General features: G+C 46.8%; 1 protein-coding gene across 2 annotated transcripts; it reads right to left on the bottom strand.

Moving 5' to 3' along the window:
- Positions 1-509: 509 nt before the first annotated feature.
- On the bottom strand, positions 510-11544 carry ZNF75A (zinc finger protein 75A). 2 transcript variants are annotated; one of them, XM_056134986.1, is made up of 8 exons: positions 11498-11544; positions 11108-11201; positions 10045-10561; positions 7588-7783; positions 6717-6808; positions 6332-6458; positions 3228-3338; positions 511-2909 (listed from the first exon to the last, which is right to left on the bottom strand). In XM_056134986.1, the coding sequence occupies exons 3-8, from the start codon at positions 10453-10455 to the stop codon at positions 2236-2238; spliced, it is 1611 nt and encodes a 536-aa protein (XP_055990961.1). In that variant the 5' UTR covers positions 10456-10561; positions 11108-11201; positions 11498-11544; the 3' UTR covers positions 511-2235. The 2 variants fall into 2 exon arrangements, with proteins under 2 accessions (XP_055990962.1, XP_055990961.1); XM_056134987.1 differs by lacking the exons at positions 7588-7783; positions 11108-11201; positions 11498-11544 and having other exon boundaries at positions 510-2909; positions 10045-10220.
- Positions 11545-18340: the final 6796 nt, after the last annotated feature.

Here is an 18340-nt window from a genome sequence, read left to right as displayed (position 1 = left end):
AACATCGCTTTCTTTCCCCTACACTCTATGGGATACACTCTGAGGTATGTCTCTTGTTGGCTGCTGTGTCCTGTCTAGAGCCATGCAAAATATGTTAACAAGCCCTCACTAAATTGAGTTAAAAGAATGACTGGAACCCTCCAAAGGTAGTCCCCTGGGGCCAGAGCAGTAATGCAGCAGGGAGGACACTAGCCTTGCATGTGGCCAACTTGGGCTTGGTCCTAAACCCCACATGGTCACCCAAGCACACCAGGAGTGATCCCTGAACCAGGAATAACCTGAGCCCTACTGGCCATGGCCCCAAACAAAACCAAAACCTGCAATCCCCGGGACGAAGGTGCTGGAGAAGAGCTCCACAGACCGGACTGTCAGTCTATTCTCCAGAAACACTCCAAGGAGCTGATCTGGAGAATCTGGGGGGGGGGGGGGGGGGGGGAGGGAGGGGGATCCCTGCAAATAGTGGCAGAACAAGTGCTCAATTGGCTCTTACTCCAAAAACCAAATCAACTGAGTACACTAGAGAACTTCCCGATTTATCTAATGCCCACAACAATTCTAAGTGCTACCTATCTTATACAGAAAATGGAGAGCATCTTAACTAATATGAATGCTTTATCAGCTAGAACTAGATACAATGGTAGGCTGGTTGTACAAGCATGACATGACATGCTAGCCTTCTATAATCCTGCCTTCGGGATGAAGCTAAGTGACAGCCAAGGGACCCTCTAGCTATGGAGTCAACAGCTTCCTGTATGTCTGGACCACTAACTTCATATATGAGAAAGAAATAATTTAAACCTCTTCCTAACATGTCACTGTTGTGGATAAAAAGATGAATTAAGAGTCAGCACAGCAGAGAAGGCTTACCTTGCTTACAGCCAGCCCAGGTCTGATCCTCAGCACCTCAAAGGATCCCCTAAGCACTGCAATTCCTGAGCGTAGAGCACCAGGCACAGCCAGGTGTGGCCTGCAACCCCCTCCCCACCAAAGGTGCATGAAAATAAAATCCATCCACAGCCTGTACTTGTAGCAGTACATCACCTAAAGCGTCTGCCAAATTCCATATTAGAGGACACTAAACTTCTCACTTAAAAGTGTAACATGTAACATGTTTCAACAACATGGAAATGAATTTGTCTGTGGAGAATCGGCTCTAAAGGTTTTCCCTCTGGAACCCCGTCTCCTGCGGACTGCCCCAGGAGCCTGTCCGCAGCAAATGCTGGAGTCTGACACCAACACAGCTCAATGTCATCAATAAGCCACATTCAAAACAAAAACCTGAGTTGAACCTAAATTCATTAATTTTTTAGATCTTGAGCAAATAGTAATTATATGGCTATTTTATCCTATTGACATTATGAGGTAAGGAACAATCTAGCTGCTTTTACTGCAGAAAATTACATTTTTGTGGTACCAGGTACTAAACCCAGAACCTACCACTAAGTTACAACCCAACCCTTTACAACTTTCTCTCTCTCTCTCTCTCTATATATATAGAATTCATGGCTAAAAATTCCAACCCGTTTTTGTATGATCTCATTAGAGATGTTTTCCTTTCTTCAAACATCACCAATGAGAGACATAAGAGTGCATTATTAGCTCATGTGGCAAATTTCTCAGTGAAGTAAATTACATCAGCACTGTAAAAATTCAAGAGCTAAAGTTTACAAGAAGTTCAAGAAGGAACTCAATGTCTAACTCTGTGAAGTGTTTCAATTATGAGAATGGAAGAAAATTCTCTTGATTCTTAGCTAACACTACATTAGAGTACATTTCTTCCATTAGGCTACTTGTGACGGTAGCCCTGTGACCTTAAGGTGATATACAATCATTGCACATTTATTGCTGTTGTGGAAGACTATGGTACAAACACCCCCACTGTGTGTTAAAGTGGATGCATCAGTGACGATACAGTGGGCAGGGCATTTGTTTTGTATGTGGCTACCTGGGGCTAGTCACCAGAGATGACTTCCAGTTGCCTCAACTATTTAAAGTGGAATTTGCTATCATGCCAGCTACATTCCCTGGAGATTTTCTCTTGTACAAAATGTTTCAAATGTTTTCAGAACACCTATCTTAACCCTTACAGTTGACCTGACTTGTTTGTGAAATGCTTATATATTCCCAAATTCCACTGATAAAATTCTTCATGCCTCACGATGTAGGTTTTCAAAAAACTGAGGTCATATCCACGGAATGTGTTTCTTCTGACTGAGGAGACCAGAACACATTCCCTTACCGATGCAGTTTCTGATGTCTAAGAAGACTCGACCGTCTGCTGAAATTTCTCCTGCATGTACTGCAGCTATACGGCTGCTCACCCGTGTGGGTTCTCCGATGTTTAATAAGGTGGGAGTTCTGACTAAATTTTTTCCCACATTCGTGACAAGTAAAAGGCTTCTCTCCAGTGTGAGTTCTTTGGTGTGTGTGTAAATTTGTATTTTGACTGAAGCTTTTCCCACACCATGAACATTTATATGGTTTTATTCCTTGGTGTGTTGTTAAATGCTTATTTAGATCCGAACTCCACCTAAACCTTTTATCACACTGATGACACTTATACGGTTTCTCTTCCGTGTGTATTCTTTGGTGCTTAATAAGGTCAGAACTAACTTTGAAGCTTTTCCCACACTCCTGGCATTTAAAAGGCTTCTCTCCTGCTCGGTGCTTCTTGTGAAGGTTCATGAGTTTCAGCAGTTCTTGTTTCCAACTTGAAAGCTTCTTTTTTTTCTTCACTGGACTATCTCGGTGCCATTTCCCTGCCCTCTGCATATCACCATGATTTTCTTCACCTGTTGTTTTCTGGGAGACTTTTATTTTAATCTTTTTGGACACTATATCTCCTGGTGCTTGTACTTCTAAGTTAGAAAGACATATAGGCTGATGATTTTCAATGTCATTTTTTAACCCTGTTGAAATAAACATAAGAATCAGCCACCATCTGTATGGCAGAGCAAGAGGCATAGAAAAGAAGGTTTTGTTGATTTTTTTAAAAAGTATTATTTTAAAAGGGGCTAGTGTCATACTACAGCGAGTAAGGTATAGACCACCCAAGCTGAATCCTCAGCATCCCACATGGTCCCCAGGAGTAATTCCTGAGTGTAGAGCCAAGAGTAACCCCTGAGCACTGCCAGGTGTAGCCCAAAATGAAAACAAAGCAGACCTTAAAACTCAACTTTTGCAACAGTCCTAATCAAGGCCTAATTCTCTTCACCTGGTGTATTTACCTGCAGGCAACATTCCTGGGCTGTCCTTGCGCGGAAGGGGTCCTTGAACCCAAGGTTCTTCCCCGTGCTCTAGACAGGAGATCACTTTAGGTTTGGGAAGCACAAATAATGCTGTAAAATGGAAAAACTCACGTCAACAACTGGTTAAAGGATTTATACCGAATAAGATCAAGTTTTAGGAATCCAGCATTAAGGTCCGTGGGCATCCCATACGCCAGTCATCCTTATAATAACTACATTAACATGTTATGGCACTCCTGAGCACCAGGCGCTGCATTAGGAAAGGTTCTCATCATTTACTACTAATGGTAGTTCACATATACGTGAAAGGAAAAACTCAGAATCCTAACAAACTTTTCCTGCACGGAGATTATTAGTATGGTAAGTATTCATCACTGATTTAATGAAAAATGTCTCGTGGGCTCTAGTGTGTCAGATACTCAATAGACTAGGGATATAACAGTGACTATCAAAGCCCTGATCTATGGACTAACACAAACTGTTACAGAAAACACAAACCCTTCAAAAGTAATTAATATTTTGAAGAAAATTAGAGAAGATTATGAGAACATTTCAGATTGTACCCCTGTGAAGCTATCTTAGATAAGCTTGAGTGGAAGGCCTGAGAAAGTGATATTTGAATAGAATCCTGAAAGTCAGTTTTGCCATACAGCTAAAATGTGTGAGCTGAGGCCATAGCAACAGTACAACTGGGAGGACATTTGCCTTGCATGCCATCAACCCAGGCTGGATCCCTGGCATCCCATATGATTCTCCCAAGTCCCACCAGGATTTCTGAGCTCAGAGCCAGGAGTAAGTCCTGAGCACAGTCAGGTATGGCCGCCAAATCATAAAAGTATAAGCAGAGAAAAGGGAAAGAGGGAGGGAGGGAGGGAGGGAGGGAGGGAGGGAGGGAAGGAAGGAAGGAAGGAAGAAAGGAAGGAAGGAAGGAAGGAAGGAAGGAAGGAGAGACTACAGGGTTTGAGCAATAGTACGGCAGGAAGGGCACTTGCCCTGCAAGCAGTCAAGCTGGGTTTGACCCCAGACACCTCATATAGTCCCAATCCCTGCCAGGAGTGACTCTTGGCGCAGAGACAGGAGTAAGCCCTGAGCACTGGGGCCCACAAAACTAAACAAAACAAACCCAAACTAGCAGTGAGACACAACTAGTGTAGCTATAAAGGACTGAGCCAGGGCACAAGTGGCAGCTGCGTGTTGGGAAGTTAGGTAAGGGCAGATATCTTGGGAGGTCCTGAGGGACGCAATAAAGATTTTGGTTGGATTTTATTGTGATAGGTTTCCTGAGTGATGAAACAGAAAATGTCATGATGTGAGCGGATTTTTTTTGGGGGTCTACTTTTGTGGTGCTAGAGATCAAACCAGAGCCTCACATATGCTAGGCATGTGCCTACCAGAGACAAAACCCTGTTCCCTGATTTGGTTTTTAAATTTTGTTTTCTTTTTGGTTCTGGGCTGTACTAGGTGGTATCTGGCTCTGCACTAAGGAGGAATCACTCCAGGCAGGGCTCAGATAACCATACGCAGTGCCAAGGTCCAAACCCAGGTGACCTGCATGCAAGGCAAGAACTCACCCATCATACTATCTCTCCAGCCCTTGATCTGGATTCCCCCCCCGCCCCCTTGACTTTTTGGGCCACACCCAGTGGTGCTGAGGGCTTACTCCTAGCTCTGAGCTGCTATCACTCCTGGCAGAGCTAAAGGAACCAGCTGGAGTGCTGGGGATTGAAGCAAGGTCTGCCAGATGCAAGGCATGTGAGACCTATGCACTGTACCATCACTCCAGCCCCCGATTTGGATTTTTAATAAAATCCTTGCAGAGTCCGACAGCTCACTGGTGGAACATTTGCTCTGCAGGCCTGAGGCCTTGATTTCAGCCTCCAGCATGACCATTTGTGATCCCTAGACCGCAAACAAGTGTGAGACCCCGGTGATTGCAACAAGAAAGGCAACAAAGAAAGGGGAAAGATAATAAGACCTTTCTGACAACTGTGTAGACAAGAGATCGTCCGAGGGCAAGAGCCCATTAGAAAACTACTCTGTTTGGGGACACACTGGCTTAGGTTAGGAAGCTAAGAGTGCAGCTGAGATGAGGGCATGCTAGGCTCTACTGTGAAGGTGGAGTTAAGAGGCCTACTGGGCCGGTGATGGGGTATGATGACACAATCAAAACCAGAGTAACACACAGCTGTACCTGAGATCATGGGTGCACAGTAATACCAACACGGAGAAGGAAAAGAGAAGGGGAGCTCTGGAAAGTGGTGGGATGAGGAAAGGTTCAAGAATTTAAAACGGTTTTCGAGCTCGTGCAATTGAGAGGTGGCGGTGGAGGGAGTGCGAGCCGCCAAGCTGGGAGGTGCTCACTGCAGCCGGTGCAGCTCTTACCATCTCTCAGAAAAGCCAATTTCATTTTCACTTCCCCATGCCACAGTGCCTGAGCAACGTTGGCTCCGCACGGGGTGCTCCCACTCACTGTGCGCATGCAGGCCTGGGAGGCCCCGGGGGTGGCAGTGGCTGAGCTTAGCAGGTCCTGGGTGCAACTCACAGCTCGGAAGGTCTGGTGCTAAGGCTGGGAGACAGGGAGGAAGACGGTGTCTGGGGGTGAGGGGAGAGTAGGACTTCGTGTCCAGTGGGTGCAGCAGGTGTGACGCAATAGGACTCCTGATTTCAGAGCGAATGAAAATTTTCCTTCCAACAACAAAATTGAAACAGGGCTGAAGAGATGGTACGGCAGGTGCGGTGCTTGCTTGCTTTGCACGCAGCCAGACCTGGTTCAAACCCCAGCACCCCAGATATTCCTTTGATCTTCCACCATGACTGATCCTTGAGTGCAGAGCCAGGACAAAGACCTGAGCACCACCAGGTGTAACCCGAAAAAACAAAACAAAACAAAAAACATTTTTTTAAATAAGATCAAGAATGAACATGCACCAAAAAAAGAAGATCCAGGTGCTGTGCACACTTTTCCCCTCCCGCGCAACATCTAGTTGAGATTAACCAACTATCAGAGAAGTAACACTCCTATTGGATCCCTCAGGAAGCCGAGAACATGATGGTTACTGAATTCTACCAAGGAGAATCTTTACCTAGAGAGACAACAGTCTCATAGTTCTCCTGCATTACATCCTTGTAGAGGGCCTTCTGAGTGGGATCCAGTAACGCCCATTCTTCCTGGGAAAAATATAGGGCCACTTCTTCAAATGCCAACAAGCTCTAGGAAAGAAAATGGGCTTCAGCTCAGTCAGTACTTGCCACTATGGACACAGTCCTTCCACCCAGCCCGTGAACTGCACAGTAATCCAGGGACTAAAGGCAAGGCGTGATCATTACCAAGCAAGAGAGGAGCAAGCGGGCAGAGGACGGGCAAGTCGCCTGAGAAGTGTGGTTTCTCCAGGGAGAACAGTGAGTTAATGTGCTCCTGAGCACCTGCTGGGCAGGGTGGCACATAGGCAATGGAGAACTACAGCTCACCTGGAACTCAGGCAAGATGAGCTTAGGTGCCACTGTCCAGTCTTTGGTGTTTGTCTGCTCGGGAAAGGCTAGAGGCTGGTATGCTGGAAGAGCTGTGGTTGGAAAAGAGCCAAATGAAATCTCTTATTTCTCTTAATATCCGGATTCTTTCTTGTGGGGAGCGAGAGGGTGCTGGGGTGTTTGGGTCACACCTGGTGGTGCTCAGGGTCACTCCTGTTAAAATTTCAGACCATACATGGTGTCGGAGACCTAACCAGAGTTGTGCATTAAGATAAGCACCTTAACCCTTGCATTGTTCTTTCTGGCCCGAAGAAAACCATTTTTATTCACCTCCAATAATAACTTGTTTATAGACAGGCAAAAAAAAAAATGTATTTCATGGGGCCAAAGAAACAGTACAAAGGTCAAGGCACTTGCCTCCACACAAAAGATGCTGGTTCTAGTCCTAGCACAGTATATGACTCCCCAGCACTGCCAAGAGTGAACCCAAAGTACAGCCAAGTATGGCCTGAAAACAAAATTTGAAAATGAAGTAGTCAGGGACTACAGTGTATATTTTCCTGGCACACAACTGTGTCCACATTCTGCCAACAGTCTCTTTCTAATCCCAATTCCTTCTGGACTTAGTAATTACGAAGTGACCTTAACCTTCTCTACTTTAGAGTTCTGGAGCTTGGTTATTGGTTATTTCTGGACTGTCCTGTACGCCAACTCCCACTGTGTTCTACAACTGCTTTCTGCAACTGCTATCTGGGTGTAGGATGGGGTGATAGAGCCGGAGCCGGGTTCCAGAAACCGCTCACAGCATTCTACTCTGGCTTTCTTATCTGCATAACACCCAGCAGAAGAAAATTATTACAAAGTTTCTTACCCCTCTCACATAAAGGCTCAGTGTCTTTCTGAGTGTTCCAGCTCAGCTGTTCTTGCAGACCCCTGTATGTATTCCAAAATTCTTCATTCTGACATAGGTTCACTGGCTGGAATTCTGGTGGCTTTAGCTTGGAACCTGGAGCGGCTGATATTTCTCCAAAGAGCACCATTTCCTTTCCCAGATCATGGGCTGCAACCTAGAATTAATCCCCATCCTCGTTACCAGAAAATTTAATTTTGATTTGGGTGTTGGTGGTTCAGGAGAAGAGCAAGTGAAAGTTCAGAATGTAGGAAGTGTGAGATACTAAAATGATAAAGACTTAAATGATATAAAATAATGGGCCACTGATATATTACACAAAGAACTAGCCACAAATCTGGGGAAATCAGAATAAAAGGAGGTATGGCTCCTGCCAGTCCTCTCTTACAGAGGTCTTCCACCCAGCTGCATACAGCTCAGTTCAGACAACTCTTGTACAGATCACCTCTTTTCACAATGCCGTCCAAGACTTTCTTTCAACTTCTCCAGCGTCACCTGGCCCTGTAACACTGCAGGGGTGACACCTGGAATCCCTATTTTTGTTAAAAGGCTAAAAAATAGGATTTTTACAAGTCCTGTCACTTCCCCTGTATCAGGAATATATCAGAGAATGTAAATGAAATACAAAGAAAAGGCAAAAGTTTAGTCTTATCTCCAAATGATAACCAATGTCTGATGACCAACATCTACCAGTCTTCAGAGTAGGCTGCCACCTGCTAAGGGAATACCTCGTCCTTAGTAGAGTCACAGGCCAACACTAACAAGGCAGTGCAGTCGCTTATCTGGAGTACACTGAATACTATCCCCCAGCACTTTTCTGTCACTCTTGAGATTTCATAATCACTGTTTTGTTTCCTTTTTAATGCAGTCTCCCCCTAGTCATTTGATTTCTCCTTCTGTTTGTTATCATTTTTCTTCTTTCATTAAAACTGGGGGTGGAGGGGGACCAGAGACAGTACCCAGCATAGGACACTTGCCTTGCACACAACTGATCTAGGCTCAATCCCTGGCACCCCAAAGTATCCCAAGAACCTGCCAGAAGTGATCCACAAGCGCAGAAACACGTATATGCTCTGAGCATCATCAGATATGGTCCAAAAGCCAAATAAAGTCCATTTTCTTTGTTTGAGGGCCACAGCAGCAGCGCTTGGGAGCCGGCTCCTTGCTCTTTGTTCTGGAAGCATGTGGTGCCAGGAGAAGCCCAGGTCTTCTGCATGCAGGCAGAGCTAGAGTTCCGGTCCATAGCTATCTCGGTGGCCCCCTTTTATTTTGGGAGGGGCTAAACCCAGCAGTGCTCAGAGGCTACTCCTAGCTCTGCACTCAGAAATTACTCCTGGTGGGCTCAGGAACCGTACCATACTCACATTGACTTGTGTAGGGCAAAAAGTACTACCCGCTGTACTATCGCTCCAGCCCCGCCCTTGGACTTGTGTCATACCTGGTGGCTTTTAGGGGCCATGCCCCAATGTGTGGGGCTTGAACTGAGGGCTTGGAATGTTACGCGTGTGCTCTTCCTCTGAACCATAGCGACTGGCCCCCTTTCTTCTTTTTAAGCACCTCCCGTTTCTCACCTGCCCTTTTATCTCCATGTCTCCTAATGCCTTTGTTCCTAAACACCTAGTATGTGTCTTGACCAACCCCGTCAGGCTTATAACTCTTATGTAAATCTTGGCTACAGAAAGCAAAAAGCAACATCTCTTCAAGGCCAGACAACAGTCACCGCCAGAAGCTCTGAAAACTCTGCACTGACTCTGCTAAAGGTCTACTTCAGTTCCTGCTTTCTGAAAAGGTTCCCAAACTTGCCTCTTTTTCAGAGGAATAAAGGAAAGGTTCCCAAACTTGCTTCCCTTTCAGAGGAAAAAAAGGAAGCCCTGTGAAACTCTACCTTTTTCTCCTTTTTCTTTTTTAAAGGAGGGCGGAGGTATTGGTTTTGGGCCACACCCAGCAATATTCAGGGGTACTCCTGACTTTGCTCTCAGGAATTATTCCTGGAGGTCTCAGAGAACCATATGGGATGCTGGGAACTGAACCCAGAAACGCCCTACCTTCTGTGCTATCATTACAGACCCTGGAACTGTAGCTTCTTTTGAAGAACGTTACTCCACTTACATCCAAGATTACTATGCCCTGCCCGGCCACACTGTTCAGCATCCCCAAGAGCCAGAATCAAAGATACAATACTGAAAGAATACCAGGGGGCTGGGGCCAGTGTACAGCGGGACGGGCACTTGCCTTTCATGCAGCCAGCGCAGATTCAATCTCTGGCACCCATCTGGTCCTCCAAGCCCCACCATGAGTGATCCCAAACCAAAATCCAAACAGCTAGGTGACCTAATTCATTGATTTTTGGACTAACTGTCCACCACCCAAATATCCACCTCCACCCTATTTTGGTAAATCAGGAATTTTTTTTCTCACCCCATTCCTTGTTTGAGCAGCTTCCCTCTGCCAGCATTCCACCAGTGCCACGGCCTCCTCGATGGTCTGCAGCCGTTGCTTCTTCAGCTGAGTCTCCGTGTCTCTGGGCAGAATGGTCAGGAACTGCTCAAGCACCAGAAGTTCCAAGATCCGTTCTTTTGAGTGGATCTCAGGCTTCAGCCACTGATGGCAGAATTCCTGAAGGCGGCTAACAGCCTCACGGGGCCCAGCTGCTTCACAATAGCGGAAGCCCCGGAAGTGCTGGCGAAAGTTCTCGGATTGGAAAATGCTGGTTTGTGGAGTGTATTTCTTACTCTGACTGGAGCTCTCTGTCACAGGTCTTTTGGTCTCCCACAGAGCCCTGACGTGAGAGTTCAAGTATTCAGTCACCTTCAGGTCTACAGTCATCATTGTGCTCTGGGATCGTTTTGCTTCTCACCAGCACAGCTTTGACGGCTGAGGCCCAGTCTGGTCCGGTTCAAAATCAATAGCTGGATGTTTTCTAAGGCACTGAGTGCTGGGGGGAAAAATGCTCAGGTCGTTTCACAAGATCTAAAAACGATACAAAGGGAAACAAAAAGCAGCCACGGGCCCTGCAACCCCTTTAAAAATCAACTATAGGAGCCAGGGAGAGAGTACAGCAGGCAGGGCCCTTGCTTTGCACACGGCTGACCCAGCTTTGATTCCTGGCATGGTACCCGGGGCCTACCAGGAGTGATTCCAAGTGCAGAGCCAGGAGGAAATCCTGAGCACAGCCTGGGGTTGCCCAATAGCAAAAACACAAACACAAAAACAAACAAACAAAAAACGATCAAGGCTTTTATTTCTGTTCTCTTCTACCACTCACCTAAACCACTGCACAGCCCACTGAAGATACAAGGCAACTGATGACAACATCTCATAGAAATAACCCAGGAGAGGCCGGTCGGTGAGGACCGCGGCATTCACCGCCTCTAGTATTGGAACCACCCGATTTCAGCGGTGCTACCTGTTCCCCTTGTCCCAGCATCACGGGGCGGCCGGGGGCCACCCTGAGCTTCTCCTAGGTTCTACCGTGCAGTACCTGCGTGCAGGGAGCGGGTGCGCCTGCCGCTCCGGCGTGGGGGGCGCCTTCGCTTCACGGCGCGTCGGGCTTTTCTTCCCGGGGGCTCGGAGACCTGGGGAAGGCGACAGCAGTGAGCGGGCCGCGGGGTCCGCCGGCACCAACGCCGTCAGTCCCCGGGAGCCGCGGCCGGTTCCGCACTGGTCTCGGCGGCGTGGCCGGCGGCGAGGCGCGGGGTGCGAGGGCGCCACAGCCGGCCGGGACCGGAGAGGGAACCGCGGCGGGGTCACCTGGGCCGCCCCGTCCTCCGCACGCTCAACCGCCGCGGCCGCGAGCCCTCCGCCCTCCACCCCACGACGAGGGAGCCACGGGCAACACCGAAGCACGCCAACGGCTCCAGCCCATTCCTACCCCGCGGCCAGGAGAGAGCGAGCGACTGAGCGAGCCCGCCAACCGGAAGCGCAAATGACGCACTTCCGGGGCGTCTCCGCTCCAGCTACCGGCCCGGAAGCGACTTCCGGTCTGGGGTAGCGGAGCCGGGAAAGAGTTAAGGCCACCGAGTCTCCGGCCGGCCGAGGCCTAGAGGGGCCTGCGCGCAGCCCGACCCGCCGCGTCCTCGTCTCGGCGTCGGCTCGGCTGCACTTGCTGGCCGGGAGTCCGGCCCACGCAGCCCCTGCGTGAGAGGCCGTCCCCGTCGGAAACGGCGGGCCCGAGGGGCCTGGGCCCCTGTCAGGGCGGCGCGTCCCTCACGATCGCTTTTGGCTATGTGAGGTGGGTTTAACCTGCGCAGCAGCTCAGTCTCTCTCCTTGACCGAGACCTTGGGCCCGAGAAGCGACGCTCAGGGTCGCGCGGGGCCCCCGCCTCCCCGGCCCCCTAAGGCGGTGGTGCCCGTGTGGCCGGGGGCGTGGGCCCCGTCTCGGCCCGGTGGCCCAGGGTACGGAAAGAACCGTTGAGGCTGTGGGCGATCGTGGCCCCGTGGGCGATCGCGGCTGACTGGCAGCCGGGAACCCAAAGCCCCCAAGGGCCAGCACTGGGGCCCGCCCCAGGGAAAGACCTACGGCCTGAGAGCGCGGCGAAGAACGCAGGAAACTGTGTGATCAGATGTAGTTGGGCTGGCTTGCGGAACTGAGAACAAGGGCAAGGCCCAGCAATGGACAGCAGGGAGGGCGCGGACTTGTCACCAGCCGACTCAGCACCTCAGAGGGCCCCTACCCCACCTCCCTAACCCTAACTCCACCTCCCGTCGCAGAAGTCACCCAAAAAGCGAAAAGAAGCTCCCATTAGCATTCCTAGCAGTTTGGGAACAGAGATTGCATTTAGTAAAGTAGTTCCTGGAGCACTGTTGGAGGGTTTTTAAGAGAACCTCTTTCTAGGACAAATCTGCTGGAGGTAAGTTTAATGCCAGTGAAAGTGGACCAGTTCTGAGCCATTAGACTTCGTGCTGTTGGAGATAGGCTGGTCCTCTGGCATACATCCTGAATTCTTTGGGGAGAAAAGGCGGAATCAGAAGCCATTGTAAATCCTTGCCTAGGTCACCTGCGCGCCTGGACTACCTTGTCTCGGAATAGGCGCACTTTGTTAGCACCTGTTTCTGTGCCTAGTTTCAGATCCAGTGACAGTAATGCTTGCATCATACTGAATGACATTCTACAGCAGTGCCTGCTGGTGTCACTGGCAGGCCCATTTCCTAGTATGGCTAAGGAGTGATTAGGGGGGATGCGAGGAGGAATGAGAAACCCCCTGAAGCAGCATGAGACACAAGGGGCAACTGGCAAAGAGCCACTGTTGGTTTTCGTTGTATGAAGTTTAGCACCAGGGTTACTTCTCCATGCTTGTAGAACCCACAAAAAGTCCCCGAACTTTTCATTTTGACTTCACCTTCCCCTGGTCCGAGAGACACTAAATCTACTCCTGGGAAACGACGATGAAAATAAACGCATGGAGTTTGCTCTAGGATACTATAGCAAGCTGCAAGTTTTATCTAAGTGACCACCAGAGTTCATAGTGATACTCTTGAGTAGCAAATAAATGCATTTTTCAATTAAAAAGTTACCTCTGGGCCAGCAGTATTGCGGTTAGGACACACGCCTTGTACACAGCTGACCGGTTTGATCTCTAACATCCAATACAGCAGAGCCCAGGAGTAAGCCCTAAGCACAGACAGGTGTAACACAAAGGGGGAAAAAAAGCTACCTCTTAGTTGTTGGCCTTTGTTCTGTCTCTTTTAAACTTAACTTTTTGACTCCACAATATTATCATATCCTTTCACAATTCTCTGTGCTCCTTTATTTGAAGTGCATTTCTTGCACAAATGTAGGAGGGAAACCAATGGTGTACACTCTCCTGGGTTCCTAAAGCGAAGACTTGCAAGAGTTCTGTGTAGCTGAATAAATGAAAGCCAGGAAGACCCTGTTCTAAAGGAGAGGAAAACTAGCTGGAAGAGCAGTCGTTTTCCTCATTTCGCTGACAATCTTTTCTTTCTTCACAGCACCTGGAATGGATGTAAGTGGCAGTTTTAATTTCTTCCCATGAGGGTGTGTATCTGGAATGAGAACCATGAAATTAATCTAGGGTAGGACATTTCTAAAGAACCTGAAAGGGCATTAGGCAGCACCAGGAGAATCTGAAACGAATTGCGGGCACAGCTACTGAAGAGTCTATCAACAGGATTCGTGGGAAATAACTTATCAGAAACACCAGTAGAGAAATCGTTTCACTTTCTTCAGGCAGTGGAAAACTTGAGTCTTGGTTCGAATGAAGCAAAACCAAAACAAAAATCAAATCTCAAATATGAAAAGTTTGTTATTTAGCATGGTTATGTAAACTTAGGAAAATGACAGCTCTTTGAAATTTCGTTTTAAACTATGGCACAAAATCTGTAAAGCTTTTGAACTACCAAAGAATTGCCATAATTTTGAAAATAATATCCAAAATATGGAAGTTTCAGTGAAAAATAATACTCGAGAATATGCTGGATGTCCAGAAGATAATCTGACAGCAGCAAAAAGCTAAGAAATTACTTACAAATTACCTCAGTAAAATAAACCCTCAAGTTAAAGCTCATTCTTTGGGAAAGCTATTCTGAGTTACTTTAGTGGCACCAAAAATTAGGTTTCATTCAATATGGCAACAGAGCTTACTTTCTTCACCTCAAGTCCTATATAATTCTCTGAATTTCAACTTTCTAAACATCCCAATCTTTGGGGGTCTTTGTAGCTTACTATTTATTCAGGCATGGATTGTGGTCTGGTGAACTATGTGCAGAACGATTATGAGCAGAGCTTTCTTTTTTGACAGGTAAAATTGGGTCCTTTTGGAAGAGAAACCTCACTGCATATCTGCTATACAAAATGAAGTCTCCCATTTCTCCAGTATCATTTATTAAGTCTCCCATTTCTCCAGTATCATTTCTTTATTGAGGACTTATCTCTTCTGGGTCTACTGTGGGCACGTCTCAGCTCTTCCTTTTTGGTCATCACAGTGACCCCGGCAAATCAAGTATTTTTGTTATTCCCGATGGGTGCTGCTGCCTCTGTGGGGGGAGGGGCATGCCGGGTGCTGAGAAATGACATGCTTGCCATTCAGGAGATTAACTATATAGGACTTGGACAGGGCAGCTTTCTGAGTTCACCTATTTATCTTTAGCCTGGCCCTTCAATCACGAGCCCCTACCCTTTTAGCCCATTACCTATAAAACCCTTTTTCTTAGGTTTTTAACTAGTTTGGAGGGAATCGGTTTTGAAAAATGTTTCCTCCACTTCAGTAAGTCTTTTCCATATACTTTCTCCTGTCGGCTGTTAGAAGTCAAATTCAATATGAATAAGAGAGGGAAATACACAACACTGAATTTGGAGGAAAAAATGAAGGTCCTGAGTCGGATAGAAGCTGGACGGTCTCTTAAAAGTGTAATGGATGAATTTGGAATCAGTAAATCAACATTTTATGACATTAGGAAGAATAAGAAATTGATCTTGGACTTTGTACTGAAGCAGGACATGCCACTAGTAGGAGCGGAAAAGAGAAAGAGAACAACAGGAGCCAAATACAGCGATGTGGATGACGCAGTGTACATGTGGTACCAGCAGAAACGCTCGGCGGGCATTCCCGTCCGAGGCGTGGAGCTACAGGCTGCTGCAGAGAGGTTTGCACAGTGCTTTGGGCGAACAGACTTCAAAGCCAGCACTGGTTGGCTCTTTCGATTTCGAAACAGGCATGCGATTGGGAACCGAAAAATACGTGGTGAACAAGTCCTAAGTTCAGAAAATGTGGAGCCATTTCGACAAAAACTGTCCAAACTTATCAAAGAAGAGAAACTGTGTCTAGCTCAACTATACAGTGGTGATGAGACGGACCTCTTTTGGAAGTCAATGTCAGAAAACACGCCAGCAAGCAGAAAAGACATCTGCCTGCCCGGGAAGAAAATAAACGAAGAGCGGCTGTCCGCTCTCTTATGTGCGAACGCAAACGGAAGTCACAAATTGAAGTCAGTTATTATTGGCAAGTCAAAGCCGCCCAGACGTATGAAAGAGGACACAAGTACATTACCCGTGATGTATAAACAGAGTAAGGATGTTTGGTTCACCAGGGAATTGTTTTCAGAATGGTTCTTTCAAAACTTTGTTCCCGAGGTCCGGCATTTCCAATGCAACGTTCTAAGATTCCATGAAGAGGATGTCAGAGCACTGTTACTTCTGGATAATTCCCCAGTTCACCCTTCTGCCGAATCATTAGCCAGCGAAGATGGTCGAATAAAATGCTTGTTTTTTCCCCAGAACACTTCAACCTTGATTCAACCTATGAATCAAGGTGTCATTCTGAGCTGCAAACGACTTTACAGGTGGAAGCAACTGGAAGAAAGTCTCGTCATTTTTGAAGAAAGTGATGATGAACAAGATAAAGGAGAAAAAGGAGTTTCAAAAATAAAAACCTACAACATAAAAAGAGCAGTTTTCAACTGGGCAAAGAGTTGGGATGAAGTGAAACAAATAACTCTAGCAAATGCATGGGAAAACCTTCTTTACAAAAAGGAACCCGAGTATGATCTTCAATGCCTAGAGGACGGTGATTACAGAGAAATTCTTGAGAAATGCGGGGAGTTAGAAAACAAGCTGGTTGGTGGCAAGACATGGTTAAATGGCAATGAGGAAGCAAAAGTTAGCCCCCCAAAAACAAAAGGTGAGATTACTAAGGAAGTAGCTCAGAAAGCAGGGGGAGCAGAACCGATTGCTGAATGTACTCTGGCTGCTGTAAGAGAGAGTCTGGACTCTCTCCTTGACTTCGTTGATGCCACACCCGAGTTTCAGAGGTTCCATTTCACGTTAAAAGAAATGAAACAAGAAATAATCAAGAAACAGATTCGTAATAGAACCCATTCTAGAGCGGGTAACTTTTTAAAACCTGGGTCTCATATTAAGGAGTCCTTCAATATGCCTTCAACTTCTGGGTCTAATAATTAGATTTTGTGTTTCAATGTTTTTGCTGCAGTTAATACATAGTGTAAATCTGTTGTGAATTCTCTTTGTTTCTTATCAAATGACCTTATTTTGTGTATCTATCCTAATTTATGCTGGTTACAAAATAACTTGAAAATAAATGTTTCTTTAAATGTATAAATAGTTCGCTCTTTTTTTCCTACTTTGGACAAGTCTCTGAAGAGTGAAGAATTACTGTCCCAGATTAACTGTCCCATGGAAATGTGGGTAGGGCATTAACTTTTATCAGTGTGAAAGCCAGATAGTCAGTCCAGAGATTGAGGTGCTTTGCCCTGCGGGTAACCATCCTCTGATTTGATCCTGGCACAAATATGGTCCACTGAACATTGCCAGAAGTGATCACTGAGCAGTTGGAGTATGCCTAGCCTGAGCAGCACCATGTGTGGCACCAAAATAAAAATAGTATCAATATATTCATAGCTTTTAATATATGCTGATGGATGAGTTTAACTTTTTTATTGAATCAGTGAGATAGACCCTTTCAAAACTGTTCATGATTGAATTTCAGTCATACAGTATTCCAACACCCATCTGCCCACCAGTGTACCTTTCCCAGCCCAGTGTTCCTAGGTTCCCTCCCATCACCCCCCATCCCCTGCCTGCGTCTATGGCAGACATCTCTCTCTCTTTCTCTCCCTCCCTCCCCCCCTTTTGGGCATTGTGGTTTGCAATATTGATACTAAAAGGTTATCAAGAATATCTCTTTACCTACTTTCAACACTTCGTTCTTGTCCAGCGTGATCATTCCCAGCTATTATTGTTACAGCAGTCTCTTTTCTATTTTACCTACCCTCAGCCCCACACACACTTGTGCTTAGATCCAACCACTGACCAGTCCCAACCCATTCTCCCTGGCCGTGGATATTAGTCTTCTAGCACACACATACATACATATGCTCTCTCTATATATATATGTATGCTGATGAGTTCTAATTACCATTTTCTTTCTTTGGGGACTACACAGCAATGCTGAGAGGGCTACTCCTGGCTCAGTACTGGGGGCCTTGCAGCCCTGAGGATCAACCCAGGGATCCCACATATAAATCCAAAAGGCTCTAGCCCATTGAGCTATTTCCCTGGCCCTACTAGTTACCTTTTTCACGTTTCCCAACTTGTTTGGAGGGTTGAGGTAGGGATATACGCACCCAACTGTGCTCAGGGCTGACTTCTGGCTCTGTGCTCAGGGGTCACTCCTGGCTGGTTGGGATGCCAGAGATCAAACCAAGGTTGGTCACGTACAAGAAACGCTCCCTACCCACTGTGCTATCTTTACACTACTCCTTTACACTTAATAACATTTGTTCATCCTTTCATTTCTGCTGTTGCAGAATCCAAGGGCCTTACACTATGTCCTAAGGTGTCACCACGTAATTTTTTTTTGGCCAACTTCTGGGTCAGAATTTGGCCAAAAAAAATGATGCTCAGAATTATTCCTGGTGTGGCACTCAGAGATCACTCCTGGCAGGGCTCAGGGAATCATGAGGTGCCAGGAATCGAACCAGGGTCTGCCACATGCAAGGCAAAGTGCTTTGACCACTACAACATTGTTCCGGATCATATATATATATATATATATATATATATATATATACTTTTTTTTTTTTTTTTTGCTTTTTGGGTCACACCCAGTGATGCTCAGGGGTTACTCCTGGCTTTGCACTCAGGAATCACTCCTGGCGGCGCTCGGGGGACTACATGGGATGCTGGGAATTGAACCCAGGTCGGCCGCGTGCAAGGCAAACGCCCTACCCGCTGTGCTGT

This window comes from Sorex fumeus, unplaced genomic scaffold (assembly GCF_029834395.1).
Source record: "Sorex fumeus unplaced genomic scaffold, SorFum_2.1 ptg000110l, whole genome shotgun sequence".
Lineage (NCBI taxonomy): Eukaryota > Metazoa > Chordata > Mammalia > Eulipotyphla > Soricidae > Sorex > Sorex fumeus.
Note: the sequence above shows the minus strand (reverse complement) of the source record. Positions and strands in the feature narration are given on the sequence as shown.